This window comes from Buteo buteo, chromosome 16 (genome assembly GCF_964188355.1).
Source record: "Buteo buteo chromosome 16, bButBut1.hap1.1, whole genome shotgun sequence".
Lineage (NCBI taxonomy): Eukaryota > Metazoa > Chordata > Aves > Accipitriformes > Accipitridae > Buteo > Buteo buteo.
The window spans coordinates 29,136,493-29,161,986 of NC_134186.1; the positions used below are offsets into that span (position 1 = coordinate 29,136,493).

The following is a 25,494-nucleotide window of genomic DNA, read 5'->3' on the forward strand; positions in this document are numbered from 1 at the left end:
GCCCTGGCAGCTTCTGGGTGGAGTTGGGAAGTAGTAACAGGAGGGCTCAGTTTTGGCCATGAATTAGCAGAATAAAGCTAGTGAGAGGGTGAATCTCTGCAAGAGGAGTGATGCTTCTGGAGAAGTTGAGGAACTTGTTAAGACTCCACTGATAAGGGCTGCCCTATGCCATTTAACCCCTCCTTTTGCTTTCCAAATTGAACGAACTAAACATAAACCTCACTTTCTGAGTCAGCTGAAATACCCGCTTTAGCTGATAGTAAGTTTTCACAGATCCACAGCTTCGCAAGTAGTGGAAATATAGTTTCTAATATATGCAGATGCAAAGTACTTAAAGAGTGGCTACAAAGAGGACAAAGGCTCTCTCTCCACAAGGAGCCATATGGAGAAGACAAGGGGCAACAGGTACAAGTTGCATAGGGAAGGATTTCATCTTGACATAAGAAAGAAATTTTTTATAGTAAGAACAATCATTCACTGGAACAACGTCTCCATGGACATGGTAAAGTCCCCATCGCTGGAGGATTTCAAGATGCAGTTGGACAGGGTGCTAGATAATCTCATCTAGGTTCTCTTTCACACAAAAGGTTGGACCAGATGATCTTTCGAGGTCCCTTCCAACCTGGGCTGCTCTATGATGTTTCTATCAAGTGCCACCAAAGTAATAAATACTACTCAGTGTGTATATGTATGCATGTGCAGTCCAAGGTGAATGATAGTTATGTGTTAGTCTTTAATCTTCTTGTTCTCAGAGTTTATGTTGGCTCTATGGATTGCACTGCATGTAAACAGTTCATCTCACATATTATACGTGCATAAGTATTTAAGAGAGTACAAAAGACTTCCCATGGAAAACAGCCCACTTGGAGGAAACAAGGTATCTTAGCAAAGCATAATTCGATTTACTCAAGCTATGTTCTGCATCAGGAGTCTTGGGTTTGAAGCTTTGAAAGTCCTTGATTCCGAATTTGTAATGCTCCATGGGTATAAGGAAGGTCGTCATGACAGATATGTGCATCTTTGCACATAACTTTGGGCAACCTGATCTAGTAGAAGGTGCCCCTGCCCATGGCGGGGGGGCAGACTAGATGATCTTTAAAGATCCCTTCCAACCCAAACCATTCCGTGATTCTATGATACAATGATTCTATCTTTTATATACAGAATTAAAAAAAAAATACAGAGGAAAGAGAGGAGAGAATGGCACTGAAAGATTGAATGCTAATTTTTTTGATCCCCAAAGTCTTGGGAATTTTAAAGGCAGTACTATAGCCCAACCGAATTTCACAACTGGATAGTATATTTAAAAGAAAAAAATAAATCATTTACAACTTTTTTCATGTTGCACATTTTCATATCTGGCAGCACCATACAAAAGACAGATAGGAAAATCTACTCTGGTTGCATTGCAAACAATAAAAACCCCCACACATTAATAATATACTTGAACTTTGCTTAAGGAAAAAACCCCTTTTTTTTCCTTAAGAAACGCCTTCTCCACAGCAAATATGGAGAAGTGTGAAAACAGATGAATATTCACAACTTAACTGTATTCTTGTGCACTGGTTCTACATTTTGGCTAACATATGCTTTGTAAGAATACAAGGTATTCATATGAGAAATGAATTATGGCAGTGATTGTCGAAGTGGCTCAGGAGGCATATTAAGCCATCTACAACTGGTCTATATGGTTATATTAAGCAGTAAAAGTCAATGTCTTTGCTGAGGTTTCAATTGAAGTTCAATAGCAATAGGCTTATGAAATTTTTTTTGAAGGCACATCAAGAATTTCAGGAATCCTTTATCTTTAGATACAAGAAAATGGTTCATTTTCATCCCTCACTGGTTATATGAGATTAGCCCGATATGCAAATAGGTGAAGTCTGATTTTCAGTGGCAAATGCAACGTGCCAATGCACAGATGATGATTAGTATGGGGATTTCATCGATAGAGGGTATTTTTCTTCACTTTATTTGGACTCCCCCGTATTTTATTCATTTACAAGGATAGCTTTATACACTTAGAGAGGAACTCATTCCAGAAATTCGGCTTCCCCTCCCAGCATCCTGGTGCAAAAGAGCGTACCAGAGAAGACTGTATGTGTAGAGATGTGAGTGAGCAACTGCAGGGAAAGACTGGAGATTCTCCTGAAGCAGCAGTATAAAAAAAGATCACCAAACAGGGCTTGCCAACATTTTTCTGCCTGTTTGAGCTGGCCGTTTGTTGTCTGTACTCCCACGCCACTGTTCCAACAGGGCAGCCCCACTTCTAAGAATATCGGAATAGCTCTGCGGTGAGAGACGAGTCAGCCCAGGGGTATCGATTTCTGATGGCAGCCAAAAATAGATGTTCAGAGAAGGAGTATCAGAAACTGGACAAATATATTATGATCCTTCCCTGTTAAAATTTTTCCAGCTCTGGCGAAGAAAATCACAGCTGTCTGACAGAGCTCCCGCTTTCTAGTGTTGTAGGCTATTGGACCCAAGAAAAAAAAAGAACATGTCTCGTTTTTGAGGAACACTTATGGATAAGCACCTAGCTCCAGGAGTGGGTTAGAGCTGAACACCTCTCCTCAGAGTTGAGTGCATCTCTTTATCCTGGCTGAAGATGCTTATATTCCTAATGGAAGCAGGTCCAAAGTGAGGTCTTACTTCCCCTCAGGCCTCCAAAAGTTTGAACGAACTTTTGGCACACCTCATCCAGCACTGACACCTCATCTAAAATGTGTCATGAAACAAACGCAGTCACTGAGTCCAAATTTTTGCAGTTCCAACAGCTGAAGTTAAAAAAACCCAAAACCCAAACGTATTTGCTGAATCCTGTGCAGTTCCCTCAGAAGCTCTTCCGACTTCTTGAGGTGTGTCTGTCTTGGGCCCAGGCAGATGGGAAAGAGATGAATACCTGGTGCTAGGAGAATCTATCTAGACTGCCCATTCCACCTCCACCTTCCCACCCCACGGGCCCTTGGCAAGTCATTTGACCAAATATAGGTATTTGCCCTCCTCTTTCCAAACAAAGAGATCAATTGCTCTAGAAATGCTGATTCCTTCGACTCGTCTCTCACCGCAGAGCTATTCTGATATTCTTAGAAGTGGGGCTGCCCTGTTGGAACAGCAGCGTGGGAGTACAGACAATGAACGGCCAGCTCAAACAGGCAGAAAGATGTTTCCCTTGTGCTCTGAAAATGGCTATTTGCCCTGTTAACTATACAGAAAGTTAGTAGCTTAGACCTAGATAACTAACTTTCAGATATCTGAGAAGGATTTCACCTTATGAGATGTATCAGATTCTGTATCTCCCGATGTCTTCAGACCAAAATTAGAGTATTGGTGTGTTTCACCCTCACAGAAGTAATTTGGCTTAAAATAGGAATAACTAGATAAAATTCCATGTTTAGACAATGCTCTAAAAACTCCACAAATCTATTAAAATATTTGGTCTCTTAAGATTTGAAGTGTAATGTACAGTTGACCAAGTCTTGAACAGAGAACAGGAAATTTTAATAACTTTTACTACAACTACAATTGCTTATGACTTAAATACTTAAAGCATACTTGAGCTTGTGCTTTGTCGTGGTTTATCCCCAGCTGGCAAATAAGCACCATGCAGCCGCTCGCTCACTCCCCAGTGGGATGGGGGAGAGAATTGAAAAAAAAGCAAAACATGGGTTGAGATAAAGACAGTTTAATAGGACAGAAAGGAGGAAAATAACAATATTAATAAAAGGATTGGAATATACAAAACAAGTGATTCACAATGCAATTGCTCACTACCCGCTGACCGATGCCCAGCCAGTTCCCGAGCAGTGATCCACCCCTCCCAGCCAACTCCCCCCAGTTTATATACTGGGCATGACATCACACGGTATGGAATACCCCTTTGGCCAGTTTGGGTCAGCTGCCCTGGCTGTGTCCCCTCCCAAATTCTTGCTGGCTGGGCATGAGAAGCTGAAAAATCCTTGACTTAGTGTAAACACTATTTAGCAACAACTGAAAACATCAGTGTGTTATCAACATTCTTCTCATACTAAATCCGAAACATAACACTATGCCAGCTACTAGAAAGAAAATCAACTCTATCTCAGCCAAAACCAGGACATGCTTACAAGAAGTAATTGCAATGATACCTCTGGGACCACTTCCCTTTAAATTACTTATGCTGTCTCAAAAGGGAAATTTTGAAATGTGATTTCAATTCTTCCACTACTTTGCTATTGCTTTGAATGAGTTAAATCTTTGCGAAGGACCAAGCCACTCCATATTTATTTCTTACCTACAAATGTCTAACACTTCTTGAGACTGGGGAGGGTGTCTGCATTTTTCTTTTGTGTATTCTGCTATCAGTTTTCCTGTTATTGGATGAGTTTCAGCCTTCTTGCAGATTCATCATTTCAGGTACAGAATAAACATTCTTTAATTTTGGAAATCTTGAACAGAGATGTGTCAGGATGATTTCAAGCTATTTTGGTCTATAGGAGAATTCACATAGGTCCAAGGTATGTTTGTTGTCCTGATAGATATGCCATGATAAGATAATGGTTTCTCTAAGAAACCTCTTTCAGCCTAGAGTGAAGTACTTTTACCTTATTTTTGTCTACTTTTTCTCACCTATAAAACCTAAATGACTCTCACCCTTCAAACTGCTTTGAAATCAAAAGAAGTAAAGTTCAGAGCTTGTGCTATCTACTAACTTCAATAATATAAGGAGAGGATTTTCAGAAGTAGGTAAGTCGTCTAGAAGCACAGATCTCAAGTCCGTGGAACTTCTCATGAGCCACTTGGTCTCAGATACTCCAAAGTATTTAGAAAACTAAATCCTACAGAAAATCCCACTCTAATTATTTATATTATTGCTAGAGTAAATTTTCCTTCTTGTTCCCAGAGGCTTACAGTTTTCAGATCCTGAAGGATGTTTTTTTAATGTGGTATGATATTCACCAAAACCATTACCACAACTGGTTTACTGAAGGCAAAATTTAATTGTTTTTTTGCCTACGCAGTGTAGTTATGTAAATTATAAATGCCTGAACAGAATCAGAAGTTGGACGTAGCTGTTTATGCTGGCACAGGCTTTAAAATGATTGTGCATATGTGCTTAAAGGAGAGAAAGATGTCTCTCAAGTTCTATATCCATCTTAAGAAAGATGCTGAATTTCATATTATTCAGGTACTTGTAGTTGACATCATAACTGATAGAGTCCACCTAGTCTACAGAGTTCATGTCTTGAAAAAGAATTGGATTAATCTCATTAAACATCAGGGATCAGACCCATCTGACCGAAATTTCAGTGTTTACGTATGAGCTGACTGCCACTTTTGCACAGGTGCCAGTGCAAAGCTAGATGATACAGTTGATAAAAGTCTTCTGCAGCTCTTTCATCATATGTGTTTGTCTGATACAGATGTCTTGGATACCACGGTGTACCTAAAATGGCAAGAGATCCTCTGACACCTTAATCCTTCCTTAAAAATTCAGGAGGGATGCACCTGCCTTTGCTGACTAGGAGATAGGAGTCTGGGCTCCCTGGGCTGCAGTGGAGACAGAGTCCTCTGGTCGTGTTGAGTGGAGTGATAGCTCAGCCACCTCACCCACCTGAGACAGTAATCAAACTGCCTTCTTGAACTGAACTTTTTAGGATTACTTCTTAACCTCCCTTCCAGAACAGTTTCTATTTTGGAAAGATGCTTCATTTTGCAATACTTTCCCTTGACAACATACTTGCTAATTCAGGTTGTGAGAGTCTGCTTGGTCTTAAAAACAGAGGATAGGATTCAGTTTCAGGTTAAGGCATCAGATTTAGGCATCTGCATATAAACATTTATATATAAGTTATACATATAAATTTCTGTCATGAGTGAGGAATAAACCAGGTGTCAAGGCTAAGTCCAGAGGGCTGCTCAGGTTCTCAGGAACAGCTGAGAAGTTGAGATAGCAAAAATTATCACCTCCTAGCTGGTCATCTGAATTGCTCTTTAGAGTCCATTGGCTGTATCAAGTAGGCATCCAAATAATTTGTTCAGCTGTAGCAGTCTGGTACCACTTGAGACATCCCGGTGTGACCTGTCATTCGTCCAACTTTCGTTCCAGAGGAGCACAAGGCCTCCAACATCCCTGCATCAAACGTGACAGCCGCCTTCAGGTGTCTCAGATACCCTACAGCATATCAAGTGACACTTATTAGTGTCTTCCACAGCATTATTAATGTAGGCATTCTGCTACTCTCCTTTTACTCATGAAGACTCAGGATGCGGCAACTGTGACCATATACTACTCGGAAACTTTCTTGTCAGAGTAAAGCCTTGAAACATCTTAGACAATACAGTGTAAAGACAGAACATGAACAGTAGGAGCTACAGTGACGAGAATGCCATAAGATCCTAGATATACGTTAAGGTGGTTGGACATATTTAATTTGTTAGATGTGGTCTGTGTGCTGAATTTTTTTTTTTTTTTTTTAATTTTATTATGAATTTATTGCAGGAAAAGGATACAAGTCTATGGACATTTGTCCAAAAGAGTAGAAGATCTCTGTCATAATGAGAGTGCCTGAAGGATTGTTTTACTCCAGAAGTCTGTTTCGCGTTTCTTCCCATGTTAAGAAAGGATATCAAGAACTGGGATTTTAACACATAATCTTTTGATCTCACATTGAATTTTGATTTTCTAAAGAGGGTAGTAACTCTGTTGGGCATTAAAATGTTATAAATTAGGTGTTCTTCTGTTAAATCTGTGTAATTAGACTGCAACCAACACGAACAGGTGTTCAGATAAACAGACCATAAGAAAACTTTCTCAACATTTTCTCATTTCTCTGGTCACCATAATAGATAATATAAAATGAATGGTATGTTGTGTCTGGTACATTCTTTTCCATGACAGAGTTTTTTCCCCTTCAGAGAGAAATATAAGCTCTTGTTACACTTCTCTTGCAAGAGATTTGAGTTGACTTTGTTACTATTTCTTATCTTGACAGTTAAACCACTGGAATAATAATGACCAGGGAAAACCAAAGCATAGTGACAGAATTCATCTTTCAAGGCCTTTCGTCTCAACCAAGGACACAGACTGTTCTTTTCATAGTGTTCCTGGTTTTTTATCTGTTCACAATGGTTGGGAACATCACGGTCATTACAGTGATCAGAGCTGATTGCCAGCTGCAGTCACCCATGTACTTTTTCCTTGCCAACCTGTCCTTCTTAGACATCTGCTACGTCTCCAGCAACACCCCCCAGATGCTGGTGAACCTCTTGACCAAGAAGAGGACCATCTCCTTCTCTGGATGTGCTGCTCAGCTGTATTTCTCTCTGGCTTTTGGCATGACAGAGTGTGTCCTGCTTGGGGTCATGGCCTATGATCGATATATGGCAATATGTCACCCCTTGCTCTACACCGTTGGCATGAACAGGAAGGTTTGCATTCACCTGGTCGTGGCTTCCTGGGCCGGCAGCCTGCTGAGCTCCCTGGTCATCACCAGCCTCACCTTGCGGCTGCCCTTCTGCAGGCCTGACATCATGAACCATTACTTCTGTGAAGCGCTAGCAGTGCTGGCCTTGGCCTGCTGCGACACTGCCCTCATGGACTTGGTCATCTTCATCTTCAGCATCCTCCTAGTGTTCATCCCCTTTCTTCTGATCATCACCTCCTACGCCCATATCCTTTCCACCATCTTGAAGAGTAAATCTGCGCATGTGCAATCCAAGGCCTTCTCCACCTGTGGATCCCACCTGATGGTGGTAACCATATTCTATGGGACAGCCATCTACATATACATGAGTCCTATGTCAAGGCTTCCACAGGACAGGGACAAAGTGGTTGCAGTGTTTTACACCATTGTGGCCCCAATGCTGAACCCCCTCATCTACAGCTTCAGGAACAAGGACATGAAGCGTGCCCTGAGAAGGGCGATGAATAGACCCAATAGGCTTTTCAGGGATTTGTAGTATTGCATTTAGTTCTGTGAATTGAAACAATACTCAGATGTGATTATTTCTCTACCTGTAATTGTCCTAGACTTATTTTTACAAAGACTGAGATGAAATCGTAAATGTGCTAAATTCAACATCACCTAAACAAAAAGACCTTGCATACAAATAGCTTTCTAAATAACGTTTGGGATTTGGCCTAAACCCCAGGGGCTAAATAAAGACATTGTGAACTTCAGCCTGCCTCATTCTGGCAATTAATTTAAAATAGAAGTGGAAAATGCCAATAGCATCATAGGAAGAAAGAAAAAAAGAAGAAAAAGAAAAAATAGTCAAAGAACTGTAAGAAAAATCAAGTGCTTTATATAAAGCTTAAAACGTATTTAGCTTCTGAAAGGTTTTGTAATTAAACTAAGAGCATGCAAACATTTAAGTTATGTTGCAAACATGAGCTGCTACCGTGATTTCTCTTCAGACCCAAAGAGTTTTCAACATCTGTTATGTTGGTTAGCAAATAAAACTGCCATCTTCTCCAATAAAGGGTGCAGTTGGTTGCAGCTAGTATTTATCCCCTTGTGAGCATTTTCTCAACCCTGTTTCCATAATCCACTTTGCTTCCTCTGTAACTGATTTCTGCCCCTTTTAATTCCTACTGCATTTCAGTCCAACTCTGGGTCCTCATGGGCCAAGATCCTTCAGTGTTATTTTGTCATGTGGTCCGCTGACAGTAGATTATGTTGTTTTCTGATATGAGTAGGGCATAATCAGACATGAATATCAGATGGGGTTTTCTTTCTGTAACTCAAAGACAGACCCTTAGGTTTTAAGTAACCCAAGCAAGATGAAGAGCATTTCAGACCTCCTGAACTTAATGACAATTAAACTAACCTTTTTAAAGATGTGATTTGTCATCACATTCATGCAACATAGGTGGTTTTGTTCCCCACCCACTGGCTTTCTCAGTCATGGATGACCACGCATCCTTTTTTCTGTGGTGTGGGTTTATTTGTTATTCAGTGACATTACAGCCAAAATCTGGATACCTTTGGATGCCATTGTAATTCCAGTTTCATATCTGAATCCCCCATTGACTACAGGGGGAAAACGCCTCTCCATGGACTGATCAACCTTCATTATGTAGACATATTTTGATGACTAAGGTTAGATGGAATAATTCAAGCCTAGAGACGGGTTGGGACATTGGGTACATGAGGGCTTGGGAGGTTCGTGCAAACCTATTGTGAAGAAAGAGTGCAGGAGGCACATTATGCTGGGTGTACAGATGTGAATGTTGGGTAAACCCAGACTCTGGAAATTCAGTTCACAGTTAATGTTAGTTTGAGGTATTATTCCAACACAAGGGCCATCCTGCAGGCATAAGAGAACACAGGGATTTATTCAGGTCCTGTGAAAGCAAGGCACACTCCAGTTTGCCCAGCAGTTTCCATCATCTTGAAGATCTATAATGGACAATTTCAGCCTTTGAAATCTGTCCCTGGTGTTCCATGAGTCTCCAGAGATATCTCATGCCCAGAAGAAGCAATTACCAACTACTCTGCTGTTTTGTTTCTCTTCCTTTTTTTCTTTTTTTTCCTCCAGAGGAAAAGTTAATTACACCCCAGTGTACTGTCGTATAAAATGACCCAAATTAAGTGCAACAACTATTGGGGAAAAAATAATCCAGCCATAATGCAAACAGAGGAAACTCTGCTCTTGAGCAAAACAAGAGGGATTTGTCTCACCTGCCTGTTGATATCTCAAGTGTCCCCAGAAGCCACCTCATGCTAAAGTAGAGAGTGTTAGCTAAGGAGCGCACATGTGAAGTTAAGTGAGATGATCCCCACTTGGGATATCAAAGCCACAGTAATTTCTGATGTTTTCTGGCTGCATTCTCCAGGGTTGGAGCACTCTTGGACAATCAAGAGGAAGAGTTATGCATGAGCCCTTTAAGAAGCCAGCTACCTGTGAGACTTTATCCCGCACCAAGCTGGACTGAAATAGGCTGCTAGGTTTTACTGTTAGGAGAACACAAAAATACATACGCATATGTGTGCATGTACAGCATAATGCACAGCATTGTGTCCCAAAGAAGCCAAGCTAATAATTATTGCATCAGATAGTAAAGGAATTTGAAGTGTCAAATTTATTTTGCCACTGCTGTTTGGCCATAAAGTTAGAGGGTGTATTTCACATGAAGTATGAATTCATAATTCTAAACAAGAGTCACATAAAGTTCATATCTCCTCTGTGAAATGCCATAGAAATAGCAGGTTCATCCTGGTGTGCCAGAGTGAGCACCTTTCTACAAAGCAAGCAAGCTCAGTGAGGTCACAAACTAAGTCCTGTTGGGGATCTCAGTCAGCGGTGATTTGGTGACTTTTTTAATTTAAGGGTCTCAATTGCCAGTGAAGAAGAACAACCAGTAAAGCCAGCACCTTTAGCAAGATATATAAGATATATGTAGGTTATCATATAGGGCACCATGCACCTGTTACAAGGTAAGGAGCGCGCCTATGGGACATGCTGGAGATGGTGGGGAACAGCACGTGCAACTGAAGCTGTCCAGTGCTTTGCCCAGGAACCACTCAGGGCTCTGCAAGTTGAGATTTGGTTGCAAGTGATTTGTCTCTGTGGAAGAAGCTGCTTTACGCAAAGTGCTTCCAGCTACCTTGGAAGAGCAGGGAGCTGCCCTAGGACTTGGGAGAAGCTGTGTGGTGGGGAATGCAGGGTTGCTACCATCATGATGTGCAGGTAATGGAGGCCTTCAAAAGTACAAATGAGACACATCCGTGGCTGTTTATGCGACTTGCATTATACTCACCGCAGTGCCTCATTTGTGCATCTCTGTTCCTTGTCCTCCTGCCCTGATAGATGTGATGAAAACATGCAATTTTCTACAGTCACTGCCTATGTGAGCACAACTTGCTTCTGGCATTGCTTATCACTTCTGCTACCAATTTCTATCACACCATGTCTTCCCAATACTGAACATTGGCTCACAACCTAGGAGCAAGAATACAGAAAGCACTATGTCTTATGGTGCTACATTAGAAAGGCTGGCATAATATTTTAAGAAAAATACAACATCATTTTTCCTGCAAACAGAACATAAAGGCAGAGAAAAATAACAGCTCATGCAGCTGTAATGAGCTGACCTTCAGTCAAGCTCTGTCTTGTGTCAAGGTTTTCCTCTACCCGAGTGTTCTCATTCTGTGTATCAGCCTCCCGAGTGCAGCCTTCACTTCCTCGTTTCTCAGGCTGTAGATCAGAGAGTTCAGCATGAGGATAACCAGGGTATAGACCACAGCAGCCGCTTTCTCTTCGTCCACTGAGCAATGGGACCTGGGATGCACATAAATACAGAAGATGGTTCTAAAGAAGAGGGTGACCACAGTCAGGTGGGAAGTGCATGAGCTGAAGGCTTTCAGCTAGCCCTCGGCAGAGTTGTCCTCAGGATGGCAGCAAGGACATAGGTTTACGACATGACAACAACGCTGCTGCTCAGGGTGCTGAGCACAAAGGACATAGTGAGAAGTATAGCTTGCTGCTGTGTGTGATGAAGCAGGTGCAAAAGATCACCGCTGGGAATACCACAAATGAACTGGTCGATCACGATGGTGGCATGTCCCCCAACACTACACATTCCCCTGCATCAGGGGCTCCCCAAAGAGCAGAGAATTGGAGAGCCCCATGCCCTGGGCCAGACCAGCAGAGGGGGGCACCTGGGCAAAAACAACACAAGCCACACAGCTCGACCCTCTCCTTCCCTCTCATCTTCCCACCCTCGGCCCTCCCAGAGCCACTGCCATGCCTCCACATCGTTGCAGACGCGGTGGGTGCCCACGGGCCCTTCGCCCTCTTGCCACTCCGCTTCCCCAGAGCGATGGAGGGGAAGGAGGAGGCGCGGGGCTGGGGCTCTGCGGCAGGTCCCGCCGCCCAAAGCCGCCTGGCTGTGGTCCTGGGCTGCAGGTGGCCCTGCTTGAGCAGGGGGGGTTGGACCGGGTTGGTCCTTGCCGATCTCAGCCACTCGGTGATTCTGGCACTGGGGTTCCCAACCCGCTCACGGGGATGGGAAGCTGCCCGTGCGTAGCAGCAGGACGCCCAAAGCCGCAGGACCCCTGCTCTGGGTGACTGCGCTGCCGGGTGGTACCCGCAGCAGGGGGGAGCGCGGCTGTGATGCGGGGCTGCGATGTCACTGAGGTGTCGCCGCCCACAGGACTGTGACCTCGCAGCAGCAGCAGCAGCAGCAGCAGCAGCAGCAGCAGCAGCAGCGTTACAGGACACGTGCCAGCGAGCCAGAGCTCCCAGCGTGGCCGTGTCAGACTCTGCACCATGAGCGACGGCAGCGTTCTTCTCGGCCTCGGCATCCTCTTCCTGGCTGCTGGGGCCATCCTCCTCACCATCAGCCATTGCCGAGAGGTACGGGGCCGCTCGGGGCCAGGGGGGCCGCTCGGGGCCAGCGCTGGTGGGGGCTGGCTCCAGCTGGGTGACTGCGACACACTCCTCTGCCCACAGGGTGACGGCCGGAGATGGCGATGCCGGAGATGGCGATGCCGGAGACGGCGATGCTGGAGACGGCGATGCCGGAGATGGAGGCAGAGAGTGGTGGCACCAGAGCCAGGTAAGTCCCCTGAGGGTCCCCCCGGGGGTGCGCAGGTGCACCCCCAGGCCAGGCCAGGGCCTCTCAGAGCAAACTAGCCCCGGTGCGGAGCAGCCTGAGGGGACGGCCCATGGGTGGTCACAGTGTCCCTGGACCCCCACGGCTCAGGCAACCCCTCCCTGGTTTGCAGGTGCTCCCGGGGGCCCCGTGTGCGGGCCCTGGCGCTGCAGCCCCGGCTGCGCCCGCTGCATCACGGCTGCCCAGGAGCTGCAGCAGCTGGTGCTGTCGGCATGGGCTGGGACCGGGGCCTCCGCCACGCTGGACGCCGGCACCTGGCGGGCGGCGTGGCAGGACCTGGAGGAGCTGGTGGAGCGGGGCCACCTGCCCTGCTGCGGCAGCCCCGGCTGCGCCCGCTGCATCACGGCTGCCCAGGAGCTGCAGCAGCTGGTGCTGTCGGCATGGGCTGGGACCGGGGCCTCCGCCACGCTGGACGCCGGCACCTGGCGGGCGGCGTGGCAGGACCTGGAGGAGCTGGTGGAGCGGGGCCACCTGCCCTGCCGCGGCTGCACCTCCTCCAGCTCCCCCGAGAGCCGGAGAAAGACGTGCCCGACTCCAGATGGACGAGCCCCCGTGGAGAGGTCTGCCCCTTCCCCTGGACCTGGGCGTGTTGGCAGAGCCTCTTCAGCCCTGAAAATGCACGTGGCCAAGAAAGCAGTGGAAATGCAACTGGGGACCCTGCCCGTGCCGGTGCAGCTCTCCCACCAGCGAGGGGCACGGCAGCAGAGCCGCCGTATCCTGCCAAAGCTCATCCAGCCGGAGCAGAGCCAGCCCTTGCCGCGGCGTGCGCTGTGCCCCTCTCTGCAGGCGAAGGCCAAGGCCATTGCGGAGAACATCAAAGAGAAGGAAGAGCGGAGGCTGGGGGGGGACCCCAACCCCACCGAGGAGTCCCTGGCCCTGCTGGTGCCATGCCCCCCACCGCTGCTCGCTCCCCTGGACCCGCAGCTCCCCCGGGAGCACAGCGTGGGGGGGCCCCGCGCCGTGGGACAGGCCGGCGCAGTGGGGCAGGCCACGGAGAGACAGCGGGAGCCACGCAGCCGGCACGGCTCTGAGGAGAAGCCAGCCAGCCAACGATCAGCGCTGGGGAACATGGGGAGCGAGGGCCTCCTGCGCCTGGACGCAGGCCTGTCGCCGTGGGACGAGGAGTGCCTGTGGCCTTTTGCTTTAGCCATGGCCCCCCCTGCCCTTCCCAGCCTGGACAACGGGGCAGCAGGACCAGAAGCAGGATCAGCTGCCATCCTGCCAAAGGAAGATGTCGGCCCCGTGAGCAACGCCACCACCCGGGGCGGGGGCCAGGCCAACGCTGAGGACAGGAGCCGGCCCCACGCTGCAGCGCCTGTCGTCGCATCCAGGCGGGAGCTGAGCCAGCAGGTGCGCAGCAAACTGCGGATGCATATAGCAAGAAAAAGCTTGGAGATCAAGCTGCAGAGGCTCCCCGTGGCAGTGCAGCAGTCCACGGAGATGCTGCATCGGTCCCTGCCCAGACTGGGGCGGGCTGGGACCGGGACCCTGGGGCCATGCCGCGCCTCTCCCCCCTTGCTGACGCTGAAGCGGCTCGTCCAGCCGGACCGGGACACGCCGCAGCAGCTCGGGGCATGGCTCCCCTGCCCCGGGGCCCCCACGACACCGCGCATCTGCCCAGAGCAAGTCCGCTTCTACGGCCTCGTGCCCAGGAAGGAGAGCTGCCAGGCAGCCCGGGAGACCAGCACCCTGCCCAGCACGTCCTGCACCTGCAGCAAGGACATGGTCGCGGCCGCCACGGGCGCAGTCCTGAGGACACCTCCGCGGGTGGCGAAGGCCTCGGCAGGGCAAGCATCCACCCTGCTCTCCCCAGGCCTCGTCCCAGCGTTCCCCGCTACGGACCCGAGTCCTGAGCCCTGGCGAGGAGCACACGTGTGGGTGCCCCACGGAGGCTTCGTGGCACCAGCCCCGAGAGACCCGCAAGGCCGTTGGGGCTGCTGCAAGGCACAGAGCAGAGCCGCTGATGGCGAGTTCCAGCCCCTGACCGCAGCCGTCCCTCCGGAGGGGACCACCAGCACAGAGGGGACCACCAGCCCAGCGGGGACCACCAGCCCAGCGGGAACCACCAGCCAGTACAGCCCGTCCTTGCAGCAGCACTGGAGTGCCCCTGTCAGCAGGCACTTGTGCTCGTGCCACCCGCGCCCAGCCCGGGATGCCCAGGACACTGCGGCGGTGAGGACTGGCAACACCCTCCGCTCGGTCCTGGAGAAGATTTGCCAGCGGCGAAGGAATACGGCCGCATCTCTGGGGAGCTCTGCCTCTGAGCACAGCTGCGGGGCTGCGGAGTGGCAGGGCCAGGCCTCCTGCAGCTCCTGCCCTTCAAAATGTCTTTCTTCGTCTCAATAAACATCTGGACTTGTTGCCCGGAGTGCTGCGTGAGAGCCCTACCCCCTGCTAGCGGGGCAGAGTGCATTGGGGGCGGGAAAGGGAAGGTGGGCTCAGGGGAATTTGGGAGGCTGTGCTGTGCTGTGCTGTGCTGTGCCGTGCCGGCAGGAGGACGAGGCCGCGAGGAGGATAAGCCTGGGCAAGACGGCTGCTCCTCCTGGAGCTCCCGCCCTGGCCATGGCTGGGGCTCAGCCCCAGCCCAAAGGCTGCACTAAGACCCTGCCCTGCTGCGGCAGCCCCGGCTGCGCCCGCTGCATCACGGCTGCCCAGGAGCTGCGGCAGGAGGGCATGGACGGGGTCAGCGGCCCCGCAGGGACCCCGCAGCAGCCATCCCCACCCTGCCCCAGGGACACCCCTGCCCTGGGTCCCCCTCCAGCCGGCAGGCAGCTCCTGCCCCGAGCTTGCCGGCGCTTCACAGACAGGGAGCGGCTCCTGCGCTGGGGCTCGAAACAGGATTTAATGGGACGATGTCATGGGACTCCAGGAGCCACCGGTCTGGCCCTCTCCTTCCCTCTCATCTTCCCACCCTCGGCCCTCCCAGAGCCACTGCCATGCCTCCGCATCGTTGCGGACGCGGTGGGCGCCCACGGGCCCTTCGCCAAGGTATTGGTTTTATGTGGCAAGGTTTTGGTAGCGGGGGGGGTTACAGGGGTGGCTTCTGTAAGAAGCTGCTGGAAGCTTCCCCTGTGTTCGAGAGAGAGCGAGCCCATACCAGCCGGCTCTAAGACGGACCCGCCGCTGGCCAAGGCCGAGCCAATCAGTGATAGTGGTAACGCCTCTGGGATAACATTTTCAAGAAGGAAAAAAAAGTTGGGAGAGTGAGAAACAGCCGCCGGGGAGAGGAGTGAGAACATGCGAGAGAAACAAGCCTGCGGACACCAAGGTCAGCGAAGAAGGAGGGGGAGGAGGTGCTCCAGGCGCCGGAGCGAAGATTCCCTTGCAGCCCGTGGGGAAGACCCTAGTGAGGCAGGCTGTCCCCCTGCAGCCCAGGGAGGTCCACGGGGGAGCAGATCTCCACCTGCAGCCCGGGGAGGACCCCACGCCGGAGCAGGCGGGTTCCCGAAGGAGGCTGTGACCCCGTGGGAACCCTGCGCTGGAGCAGGCTCCTGGCAGGACCTGCGGATCTGTGGAGAGAGGAGCCCACGGAGCAGGTTTTCTGGCAGGACTTGTGACCCCGTGGGGGACCCGCGCTGGAGCAGTCTGCTCCTGAAGGACTGCACACCGTGGAAAGGACCCATGCTGGAGCAGTTCGTGAAGAACTGCAGCCCGTGGGAATGGCCCACGTTGGAGAAGTTCGTGGCGGACTGTCTCCCGTGGGTGGGACCCCACGCTGGAGCAGGGGAAGAGTGTGAGGAGCCCTCACCCTGAGGAGGTGAAGCGGCAGAAAAGAACATGTGATGACCATAAACCCCATCCCTGTCCCCCTTGTGCCGCTGGGGGGGCTTGGTGGAGAAATCCGGGAGTGAAGTTGTGCCCCGGAAGAAGGGAGGGGTGGTGGGAAGGTGTTCTGAGATTTCGTTTTATTTCTCATTACCTTACTCTGGCTGATTTGTAATAAATCGAGCTAATTTTCCCTAAGCTGAGTCTGTTTTGCCCGTGACGGTAATTCCTGAATGATCTCTCCTGTCCTCATCTCCACCCGCAAGCTTTTTTGTTCTATTTTTCTCTCCCCTGTCCAGCTGAGGATGGGGGAGTGATAGAACGGCTTTGGTGGGCACCTGGCGTTCAGCCAGGGTCAACCCATCACAGCCCTCTTGCCACTCCGCTTCCCCAGAGCGATGGAGGGGAAGGAGGAGGCGCGGGGCTGGGGCTCTGCGGCAGGTCCCGCCGCCCAAAGCCGCCTGGCTGTGGTCCTGGGCTGCAGGTGGCCCTGCTTGAGCAGGGGGGGTTGGACCGGGTTGGTCCTTGCCGATCTCAGCCACTCGGTGATTCTGGCACTGGGGTTCCCAACCCGCTCACGGGGATGGGAAGCTGCCCGTGCGTAGCAGCAGGACGCCCAAAGCCGCAGGACCCCTGCTCTGGGTGACTGCGCTGCCGGGTGGTACCCGCAGCAGGGGGGAGCGCGGCTGTGATGCGGGGCTGCGATGTCACTGAGGTGTCGCCGCCCACAGGACTGTGACCTCGCAGCAGCAGCAGCAGCAGCAGCAGCAGCGTTACAGGACACGTGCCAGCGAGCCAGAGCTCCCAGCGTGGCCGTGTCAGACTCTGCACCATGAGCGACGGCAGCGTTCTTCTCGGCCTCGGCATCCTCTTCCTGGCTGCTGGGGCCATCCTCCTCACCATCAGCCATTGCCGAGAGGTACGGGGCCGCTCGGGGCCAGGGGGGCCGCTCGGGGCCAGCGCTGGTGGGGGCTGGCTCCAGCTGGGTGACTGCGACACACTCCTCTGCCCACAGGGTGACGGCCGGAGATGGCGATGCCGGAGATGGCGATGCCGGAGACGGCGATGCTGGAGACGGCGATGCCGGAGATGGAGGCAGAGAGTGGTGGCACCAGAGCCAGGTAAGTCCCCTGAGGGTCCCCCCGGGGGTGCGCAGGTGCACCCCCAGGCCAGGCCAGGGCCTCTCAGAGCAAACTAGCCCCGGTGCGGAGCAGCCTGAGGGGACGGCCCATGGGTGGTCACAGTGTCCCTGGACCCCCACGGCTCAGGCAACCCCTCCCTGGTTTGCAGGTGCTCCCGGGGGCCCCGTGTGCGGGCCCTGGCGCTGCAGCCCCGGCTGCGCCCGCTGCATCACGGCTGCCCAGGAGCTGCAGCAGCTGGTGCTGTCGGCATGGGCTGGGACCGGGGCCTCCGCCACGCTGGACGCCGGCACCTGGCGGGCGGCGTGGCAGGACCTGGAGGAGCTGGTGGAGCGGGGCCACCTGCCCTGCTGCGGCAGCCCCGGCTGCGCCCGCTGCATCACGGCTGCCCAGGAGCTGCAGCAGCTGGTGCTGTCGGCATGGGCTGGGACCGGGGCCTCCGCCACGCTGGACGCCGGCACCTGGCGGGCGGCGTGGCAGGACCTGGAGGAGCTGGTGGAGCGGGGCCACCTGCCCTGCTGCGGCAGCCCCGGCTGCGCCCGCTGCATCACGGCTGCCCAGGAGCTGCAGCAGCTGGTGCTGTCGGCATGGGCTGGGACCGGGGCCTCCGCCACGCTGGACGCCGGCACCTGGCGGGCGGCGTGGCAGGACCTGGAGGAGCTGGTGGAGCGGGGCCACCTGCCCTGCTGCGGCAGCCCCGGCTGCGCCCGCTGCATCACGGCTGCCCAGGAGCTGCAGCAGCTGGTGCTGTCGGCATGGGCTGGGACCGGGGCCTCCGCCACGCTGGACGCCGGCACCTGGCGGGCGGCGTGGCAGGACCTGGAGGAGCTGGTGGAGCGGGGCCACCTGCCCTGCCGCGGCTGCACCTCCTCCAGCTCCCCCGAGAGCCGGAGAAAGACGTGCCCGACTCCAGATGGACGAGCCCCCGTGGAGAGGTCTGCCCCTTCCCCTGGACCTGGGCGTGTTGGCAGAGCCTCTTCAGCCCTGAAAATGCACGTGGCCAAGAAAGCAGTGGAAATGCAACTGGGGACCCTGCCCGTGCCGGTGCAGCTCTCCCACCAGCGAGGGGCACGGCAGCAGAGCCGCCGTATCCTGCCAAAGCTCATCCAGCCGGAGCAGAGCCAGCCCTTGCCGCGGCGTGCGCTGTGCCCCTCTCTGCAGGCGAAGGCCAAGGCCATTGCGGAGAACATCAAAGAGAAGGAAGAGCGGAGGCTGGGGGGGGACCCCAACCCCACCGAGGAGTCCCTGGCCCTGCTGGTGCCATGCCCCCCACCGCTGCTCGCTCCCCTGGACCCGCAGCTCCCCCGGGAGCACAGCGTGGGGGGGCCCCGCGCCGTGGGACAGGCCGGCGCAGTGGGGCAGGCCACGGAGAGACAGCGGGAGCCACGCAGCCGGCACGGCTCTGAGGAGAAGCCAGCCAGCCAACGATCAGCGCTGGGGAACATGGGGAGCGAGGGCCTCCTGCGCCTGGACGCAGGCCTGTCGCCGTGGGACGAGGAGTGCCTGTGGCCTTTTGCTTTAGCCATGGCCCCCCCTGCCCTTCCCAGCCTGGACAACGGGGCAGCAGGACCAGAAGCAGGATCAGCTGCCATCCTGCCAAAGGAAGATGTCGGCCCCGTGAGCAACGCCACCACCCGGGGCGGGGGCCAGGCCAACGCTGAGGACAGGAGCCGGCCCCACGCTGCAGCGCCTGTCGTCGCATCCAGGCGGGAGCTGAGCCAGCAGGTGCGCAGCAAACTGCGGATGCATATAGCAAGAAAAAGCTTGGAGATCAAGCTGCAGAGGCTCCCCGTGGCAGTGCAGCAGTCCACGGAGATGCTGCATCGGTCCCTGCCCAGACTGGGGCGGGCTGGGACCGGGACCCTGGGGCCATGCCGCGCCTCTCCCCCCTTGCTGACGCTGAAGCGGCTCGTCCAGCCGGACCGGGACACGCCGCAGCAGCTCGGGGCATGGCTCCCCTGCCCCGGGGCCCCCACGACACCGCGCATCTGCCCAGAGCAAGTCCGCTTCTACGGCCTCGTGCCCAGGAAGGAGAGCTGCCAGGCAGCCCGGGAGACCAGCACCCTGCCCAGCACGTCCTGCACCTGCAGCAAGGACATGGTCGCGGCCGCCACGGGCGCAGTCCTGAGGACACCTCCGCGGGTGGCGAAGGCCTCGGCAGGGCAAGCATCCACCCTGCTCTCCCCAGGCCTCGTCCCAGCGTTCCCCGCTACGGACCCGAGTCCTGAGCCCTGGCGAGGAGCACACGTGTGGGTGCCCCACGGAGGCTTCGTGGCACCAGCCCCGAGAGACCCGCAAGGCCGTTGGGGCTGCTGCAAGGCACAGAGCAGAGCCGCTGATGGCGAGTTCCAGCCCCTGACCGCAGCCGTCCCTCCGGAGGGGACCACCAGCACAGAGGGGACCACCAGCCCAGCGGGGACCACCAGCCCAGCGGGAACCACCAGCCAGTACAGCCCGTCCTTGCAGCAGCACTGGAGTGCCCCTGTCAGCAGGCACTTGTGCTCGTGCCACCCGCGCCCAGCCCGGGATGCCCAGGACACTGCGGCGGTGAGGACTGGCAACACCCTCCGCTCGGTCCTGGAGAAGATTTGCCAGCGGCGAAGGAATACGGCCGCATCTCTGGGGAGCTCTGCCTCTGAGCACAGCTGCGGGGCTGCGGAGTGGCAGGGCCAGGCCTCCTGCAGCTCCTGCCCTTCAAAATGTCTTTCTTCGTCTCAATAAACATCTGGACTTGTTGCCCGGAGTGCTGCGTGAGAGCCCTACCCCCTGCTAGCGGGGCAGAGTGCATTGGGGGCGGGAAAGGGAAGGTGGGCTCAGGGGAATTTGGGAGGCTGTGCTGTGCTGTGCTGTGCTGTGCCGTGCCGGCAGGAGGACGAGGCCGCGAGGAGGATAAGCCTGGGCAAGACGGCTGCTCCTCCTGGAGCTCCCGCCCTGGCCATGGCTGGGGCTCAGCCCCAGCCCAAAGGCTGCACTAAGACCCTGCCCTGCTGCGGCAGCCCCGGCTGCGCCCGCTGCATCACGGCTGCCCAGGAGCTGCGGCAGGAGGGCATGGACGGGGTCAGCGGCCCCGCAGGGACCCCGCAGCAGCCATCCCCACCCTGCCCCAGGGACACCCCTGCCCTGGGTCCCCCTCCAGCCGGCAGGCAGCTCCTGCCCCGAGCTTGCCGGCGCTTCACAGACAGGGAGCGGCTCCTGCGCTGGGGCTCGAAACAGGATTTAATGGGACGATGTCATGGGACTCCAGGAGCCACCGGTCTGGCCCTCTCCTTCCCTCTCATCTTCCCACCCTCGGCCCTCCCAGAGCCACTGCCATGCCTCCGCATCGTTGCGGACGCGGTGGGCGCCCACGGGCCCTTCGCCAAGGTATTGGTTTTATGTGGCAAGGTTTTGGTAGCGGGGGGGGTTACAGGGGTGGCTTCTGTAAGAAGCTGCTGGAAGCTTCCCCTGTGTTCGAGAGAGAGCGAGCCCATACCAGCCGGCTCTAAGACGGACCCGCCGCTGGCCAAGGCCGAGCCAATCAGTGATAGTGGTAACGCCTCTGGGATAACATTTTCAAGAAGGAAAAAAAAGTTGGGAGAGTGAGAAACAGCCGCCGGGGAGAGGAGTGAGAACATGCGAGAGAAACAAGCCTGCGGACACCAAGGTCAGCGAAGAAGGAGGGGGAGGAGGTGCTCCAGGCGCCGGAGCGAAGATTCCCTTGCAGCCCGTGGGGAAGACCCTAGTGAGGCAGGCTGTCCCCCTGCAGCCCAGGGAGGTCCACGGGGGAGCAGATCTCCACCTGCAGCCCGGGGAGGACCCCACGCCGGAGCAGGCGGGTTCCCGAAGGAGGCTGTGACCCCGTGGGAACCCTGCGCTGGAGCAGGCTCCTGGCAGGACCTGCGGATCTGTGGAGAGAGGAGCCCACGGAGCAGGTTTTCTGGCAGGACTTGTGACCCCGTGGGGGACCCGCGCTGGAGCAGTGTGCTCCTGAAGGACTGCACACCGTGGAAAGGACCCATGCTGGAGCAGTTCGTGAAGAACTGCAGCCCGTGGGAATGGCCCACGTTGGAGAAGTTCGTGGCGGACTGTCTCCCGTGGGTGGGACCCCACGCTGGAGCAGGGGAAGAGTGTGAGGAGCCCTCACCCTGAGGAGGTGAAGCGGCAGAAAAGAACATGTGATGACCATAAACCCCATCCCCGTCCCCCTTGTGCCGCTGGGGGGGCTTGGTGGAGAAATCCGGGAGTGAAGTTGTGCCCCGGAAGAAGGGAGGGGTGGTGGGAAGGTGTTCTGAGATTTCGTTTTATTTCTCATTACCTTACTCTGGCTGATTTGTAATAAATCGAGCTAATTTTCCCTAAGCTGAGTCTGTTTTGCCCGTGACGGTAATTCCTGAATGATCTCTCCTGTCCTCATCTCCACCCGCAAGCTTTTTTGTTCTATTTTTCTCTCCCCTGTCCAGCTGAGGATGGGGGAGTGATAGAACGGCTTTGGTGGGCACCTGGCGTTCAGCCAGGGTCAACCCATCACAGCCCTCTTGCCACTCCGCTTCCCCAGAGCGATGGAGGGGAAGGAGGAGGCGCGGGGCTGGGGCTCTGCGGCAGGTCCCGCCGCCCAAAGCCGCCTGGCTGTGGTCCTGGGCTGCAGGTGGCCCTGCTTGAGCAGGGGGGGTTGGACCGGGTTGGTCCTTGCCGATCTCAGCCACTCGGTGATTCTGGCACTGGGGTTCCCAACCCGCTCACGGGGATGGGAAGCTGCCCGTGCGTAGCAGCAGGACGCCCAAAGCCGCAGGACCCCTGCTCTGGGTGACTGCGCTGCCGGGTGGTACCCGCAGCAGGGGGGAGCGCGGCTGTGATGCGGGGCTGCGATGTCACTGAGGTGTCGCCGCCCACAGGACTGTGACCTCGCAGCAGCAGCAGCAGCAGCAGCAGCAGCGTTACAGGACACGTGCCAGCGAGCCAGAGCTCCCAGCGTGGCCGTGTCAGACTCTGCACCATGAGCGACGGCAGCGTTCTTCTCGGCCTCGGCATCCTCTTCCTGGCTGCTGGGGCCATCCTCCTCACCATCAGCCATTGCCGAGAGGTACGGGGCCGCTCGGGGCCAGGGGGGCCGCTCGGGGCCAGCGCTGGTGGGGGCTGGCTCCAGCTGGGTGACTGCGACACACTCCTCTGCCCACAGGGTGACGGCCGGAGATGGCGATGCCGGAGATGGCGATGCCGGAGACGGCGATGCTGGAGACGGCGATGCCGGAGATGGAGGCAGAGAGTGGTGGCACCAGAGCCAGGTAAGTCCCCTGAGGGTCCCCCCGGGGGTGCGCAGGTGCACCCCCAGGCCAGGCCAGGGCCTCTCAGAGCAAACTAGCCCCGGTGCGGAGCAGCCTGAGGGGACGGCCCATGGGTGGTCACAGTGTCCCTGGACCCCCACGGCTCAGGCAACCCCTCCCTGGTTTGCAGGTGCTCCCGGGGGCCCCGTGTGCGGGCCCTGGCGCTGCAGCCCCGGCTGCGCCCGCTGCATCACGGCTGCCCAGGAGCTGCAGCAGCTGGTGCTGTCGGCATGGGCTGGGACCGGGGCCTCCGCCACGCTGGACGCCGGCACCTGGCGGGCGGCGTGGCAGGACCTGGAGGAGCTGGTGGAGCGGGGCCACCTGCCCTGCTGCGGCAGCCCCGGCTGCGCCCGCTGCATCACGGCTGCCCAGGAGCTGCAGCAGCTGGTGCTGTCGGCATGGGCTGGGACCGGGGCCTCCGCCACGCTGGACGCCGGCACCTGGCGGGCGGCGTGGCAGGACCTGGAGGAGCTGGTGGAGCGGGGCCACCTGCCCTGCTGCGGCAGCCCCGGCTGCGCCCGCTGCATCACGGCTGCCCAGGAGCTGCAGCAGCTGGTGCTGTCGGCATGGGCTGGGACCGGGGCCTCCGCCACGCTGGACGCCGGCACCTGGCGGGCGGCGTGGCAGGACCTGGAGGAGCTGGTGGAGCGGGGCCACCTGCCCTGCTGCGGCAGCCCCGGCTGCGCCCGCTGCATCACGGCTGCCCAGGAGCTGCAGCAGCTGGTGCTGTCGGCATGGGCTGGGACCGGGGCCTCCGCCACGCTGGACGCCGGCACCTGGCGGGCGGCGTGGCAGGACCTGGAGGAGCTGGTGGAGCGGGGCCACCTGCCCTGCCGCGGCTGCACCTCCTCCAGCTCCCCCGAGAGCCGGAGAAAGACGTGCCCGACTCAAGATGGACGAGCCCCCGTGGAGAGGTCTGCCCCTTCCCCTGGACCTGGGCGTGTTGGCAGAGCCTCTTCAGCCCTGAAAATGCACGTGGCCAAGAAAGCAGTGGAAATGCAACTGGGGACCCTGCCCGTGCCGGTGCAGCTCTCCCACCAGCGAGGGGCACGGCAGCAGAGCCGCCGTATCCTGCCAAAGCTCATCCAGCCGGAGCAGAGCCAGCCCTTGCCGCGGCGTGCGCTGTGCCCCTCTCTGCAGGCGAAGGCCAAGGCCATTGCGGAGAACATCAAAGAGAAGGAAGAGCGGAGGCTGGGGGGGGACCCCAACCCCACCGAGGAGTCCCTGGCCCTGCTGGTGCCATGCCCCCCACCGCTGCTCGCTCCCCTGGACCCGCAGCTCCCCCGGGAGCACAGCGTGGGGGGGCCCCGCGCCGTGGGACAGGCCGGCGCAGTGGGGCAGGCCACGGAGAGACAGCGGGAGCCACGCAGCCGGCACGGCTCTGAGGAGAAGCCAGCCAGCCAACGATCAGCGCTGGGGAACATGGGGAGCGAGGGCCTCCTGCGCCTGGACGCAGGCCTGTCGCCGTGGGACGAGGAGTGCCTGTGGCCTTTTGCTTTAGCCATGGCCCCCCCTGCCCTTCCCAGCCTGGACAACGGGGCAGCAGGACCAGAAGCAGGATCAGCTGCCATCCTGCCAAAGGAAGATGTCGGCCCCGTGAGCAACGCCACCACCCGGGGCGGGGGCCAGGCCAACGCTGAGGACAGGAGCCGGCCCCACGCTGCAGCGCCTGTCGTCGCATCCAGGCGGGAGCTGAGCCAGCAGGTGCGCAGCAAACTGCGGATGCATATAGCAAGAAAAAGCTTGGAGATCAAGCTGCAGAGGCTCCCCGTGGCAGTGCAGCAGTCCACGGAGATGCTGCATCGGTCCCTGCCCAGACTGGGGCGGGCTGGGACCGGGACCCTGGGGCCATGCCGCGCCTCTCCCCCCTTGCTGACGCTGAAGCGGCTCGTCCAGCCGGACCGGGACACGCCGCAGCAGCTCGGGGCATGGCTCCCCTGCCCCGGGGCCCCCACGACACCGCGCATCTGCCCAGAGCAAGTCCGCTTCTACGGCCTCGTGCCCAGGAAGGAGAGCTGCCAGGCAGCCCGGGAGACCAGCACCCTGCCCAGCACGTCCTGCACCTGCAGCAAGGACATGGTCGCGGCCGCCACGGGCGCAGTCCTGAGGACACCTCCGCGGGTGGCGAAGGCCTCGGCAGGGCAAGCATCCACCCTGCTCTCCCCAGGCCTCGTCCCAGCGTTCCCCGCTACGGACCCGAGTCCTGAGCCCTGGCGAGGAGCACACGTGTGGGTGCCCCACGGAGGCTTCGTGGCACCAGCCCCGAGAGACCCGCAAGGCCGTTGGGGCTGCTGCAAGGCACAGAGCAGAGCCGCTGATGGCGAGTTCCAGCCCCTGACCGCAGCCGTCCCTCCGGAGGGGACCACCAGCACAGAGGGGACCACCAGCCCAGCGGGGACCACCAGCCCAGCGGGAACCACCAGCCAGTACAGCCCGTCCTTGCAGCAGCACTGGAGTGCCCCTGTCAGCAGGCACTTGTGCTCGTGCCACCCGCGCCCAGCCCGGGATGCCCAGGACACTGCGGCGGTGAGGACTGGCAACACCCTCCGCTCGGTCCTGGAGAAGATTTGCCAGCGGCGAAGGAATACGGCCGCATCTCTGGGGAGCTCTGCCTCTGAGCACAGCTGCGGGGCTGCGGAGTGGCAGGGCCAGGCCTCCTGCAGCTCCTGCCCTTCAAAATGTCTTTCTT

General features: G+C 56.1%; 1 protein-coding gene across 1 annotated transcript; it reads left to right on the forward strand.

Annotated features, from left to right (window-relative positions):
• Window positions 1-6,993: 6,993 nt before the first annotated feature.
• LOC142040587 (olfactory receptor 2G3-like) lies at window positions 6,994-7,941 on the forward strand. The gene has a single exon (XM_075048672.1). The coding sequence runs from the start codon at window positions 6,994-6,996 to the stop codon at window positions 7,939-7,941; it is 948 nt and encodes a 315-aa protein (XP_074904773.1).
• The last annotated feature ends 17,553 nt before the right edge of the window (window positions 7,942-25,494 follow it).

Bases quoted from the DNA above. Each gene is read 5' to 3' on its own strand.
- LOC142040587 (XM_075048672.1), top strand. From the start codon at position 6,994: ATGACCAGGGAAAACCAAAGCATAGTGACAGAATTCATCTTTCAAGGC.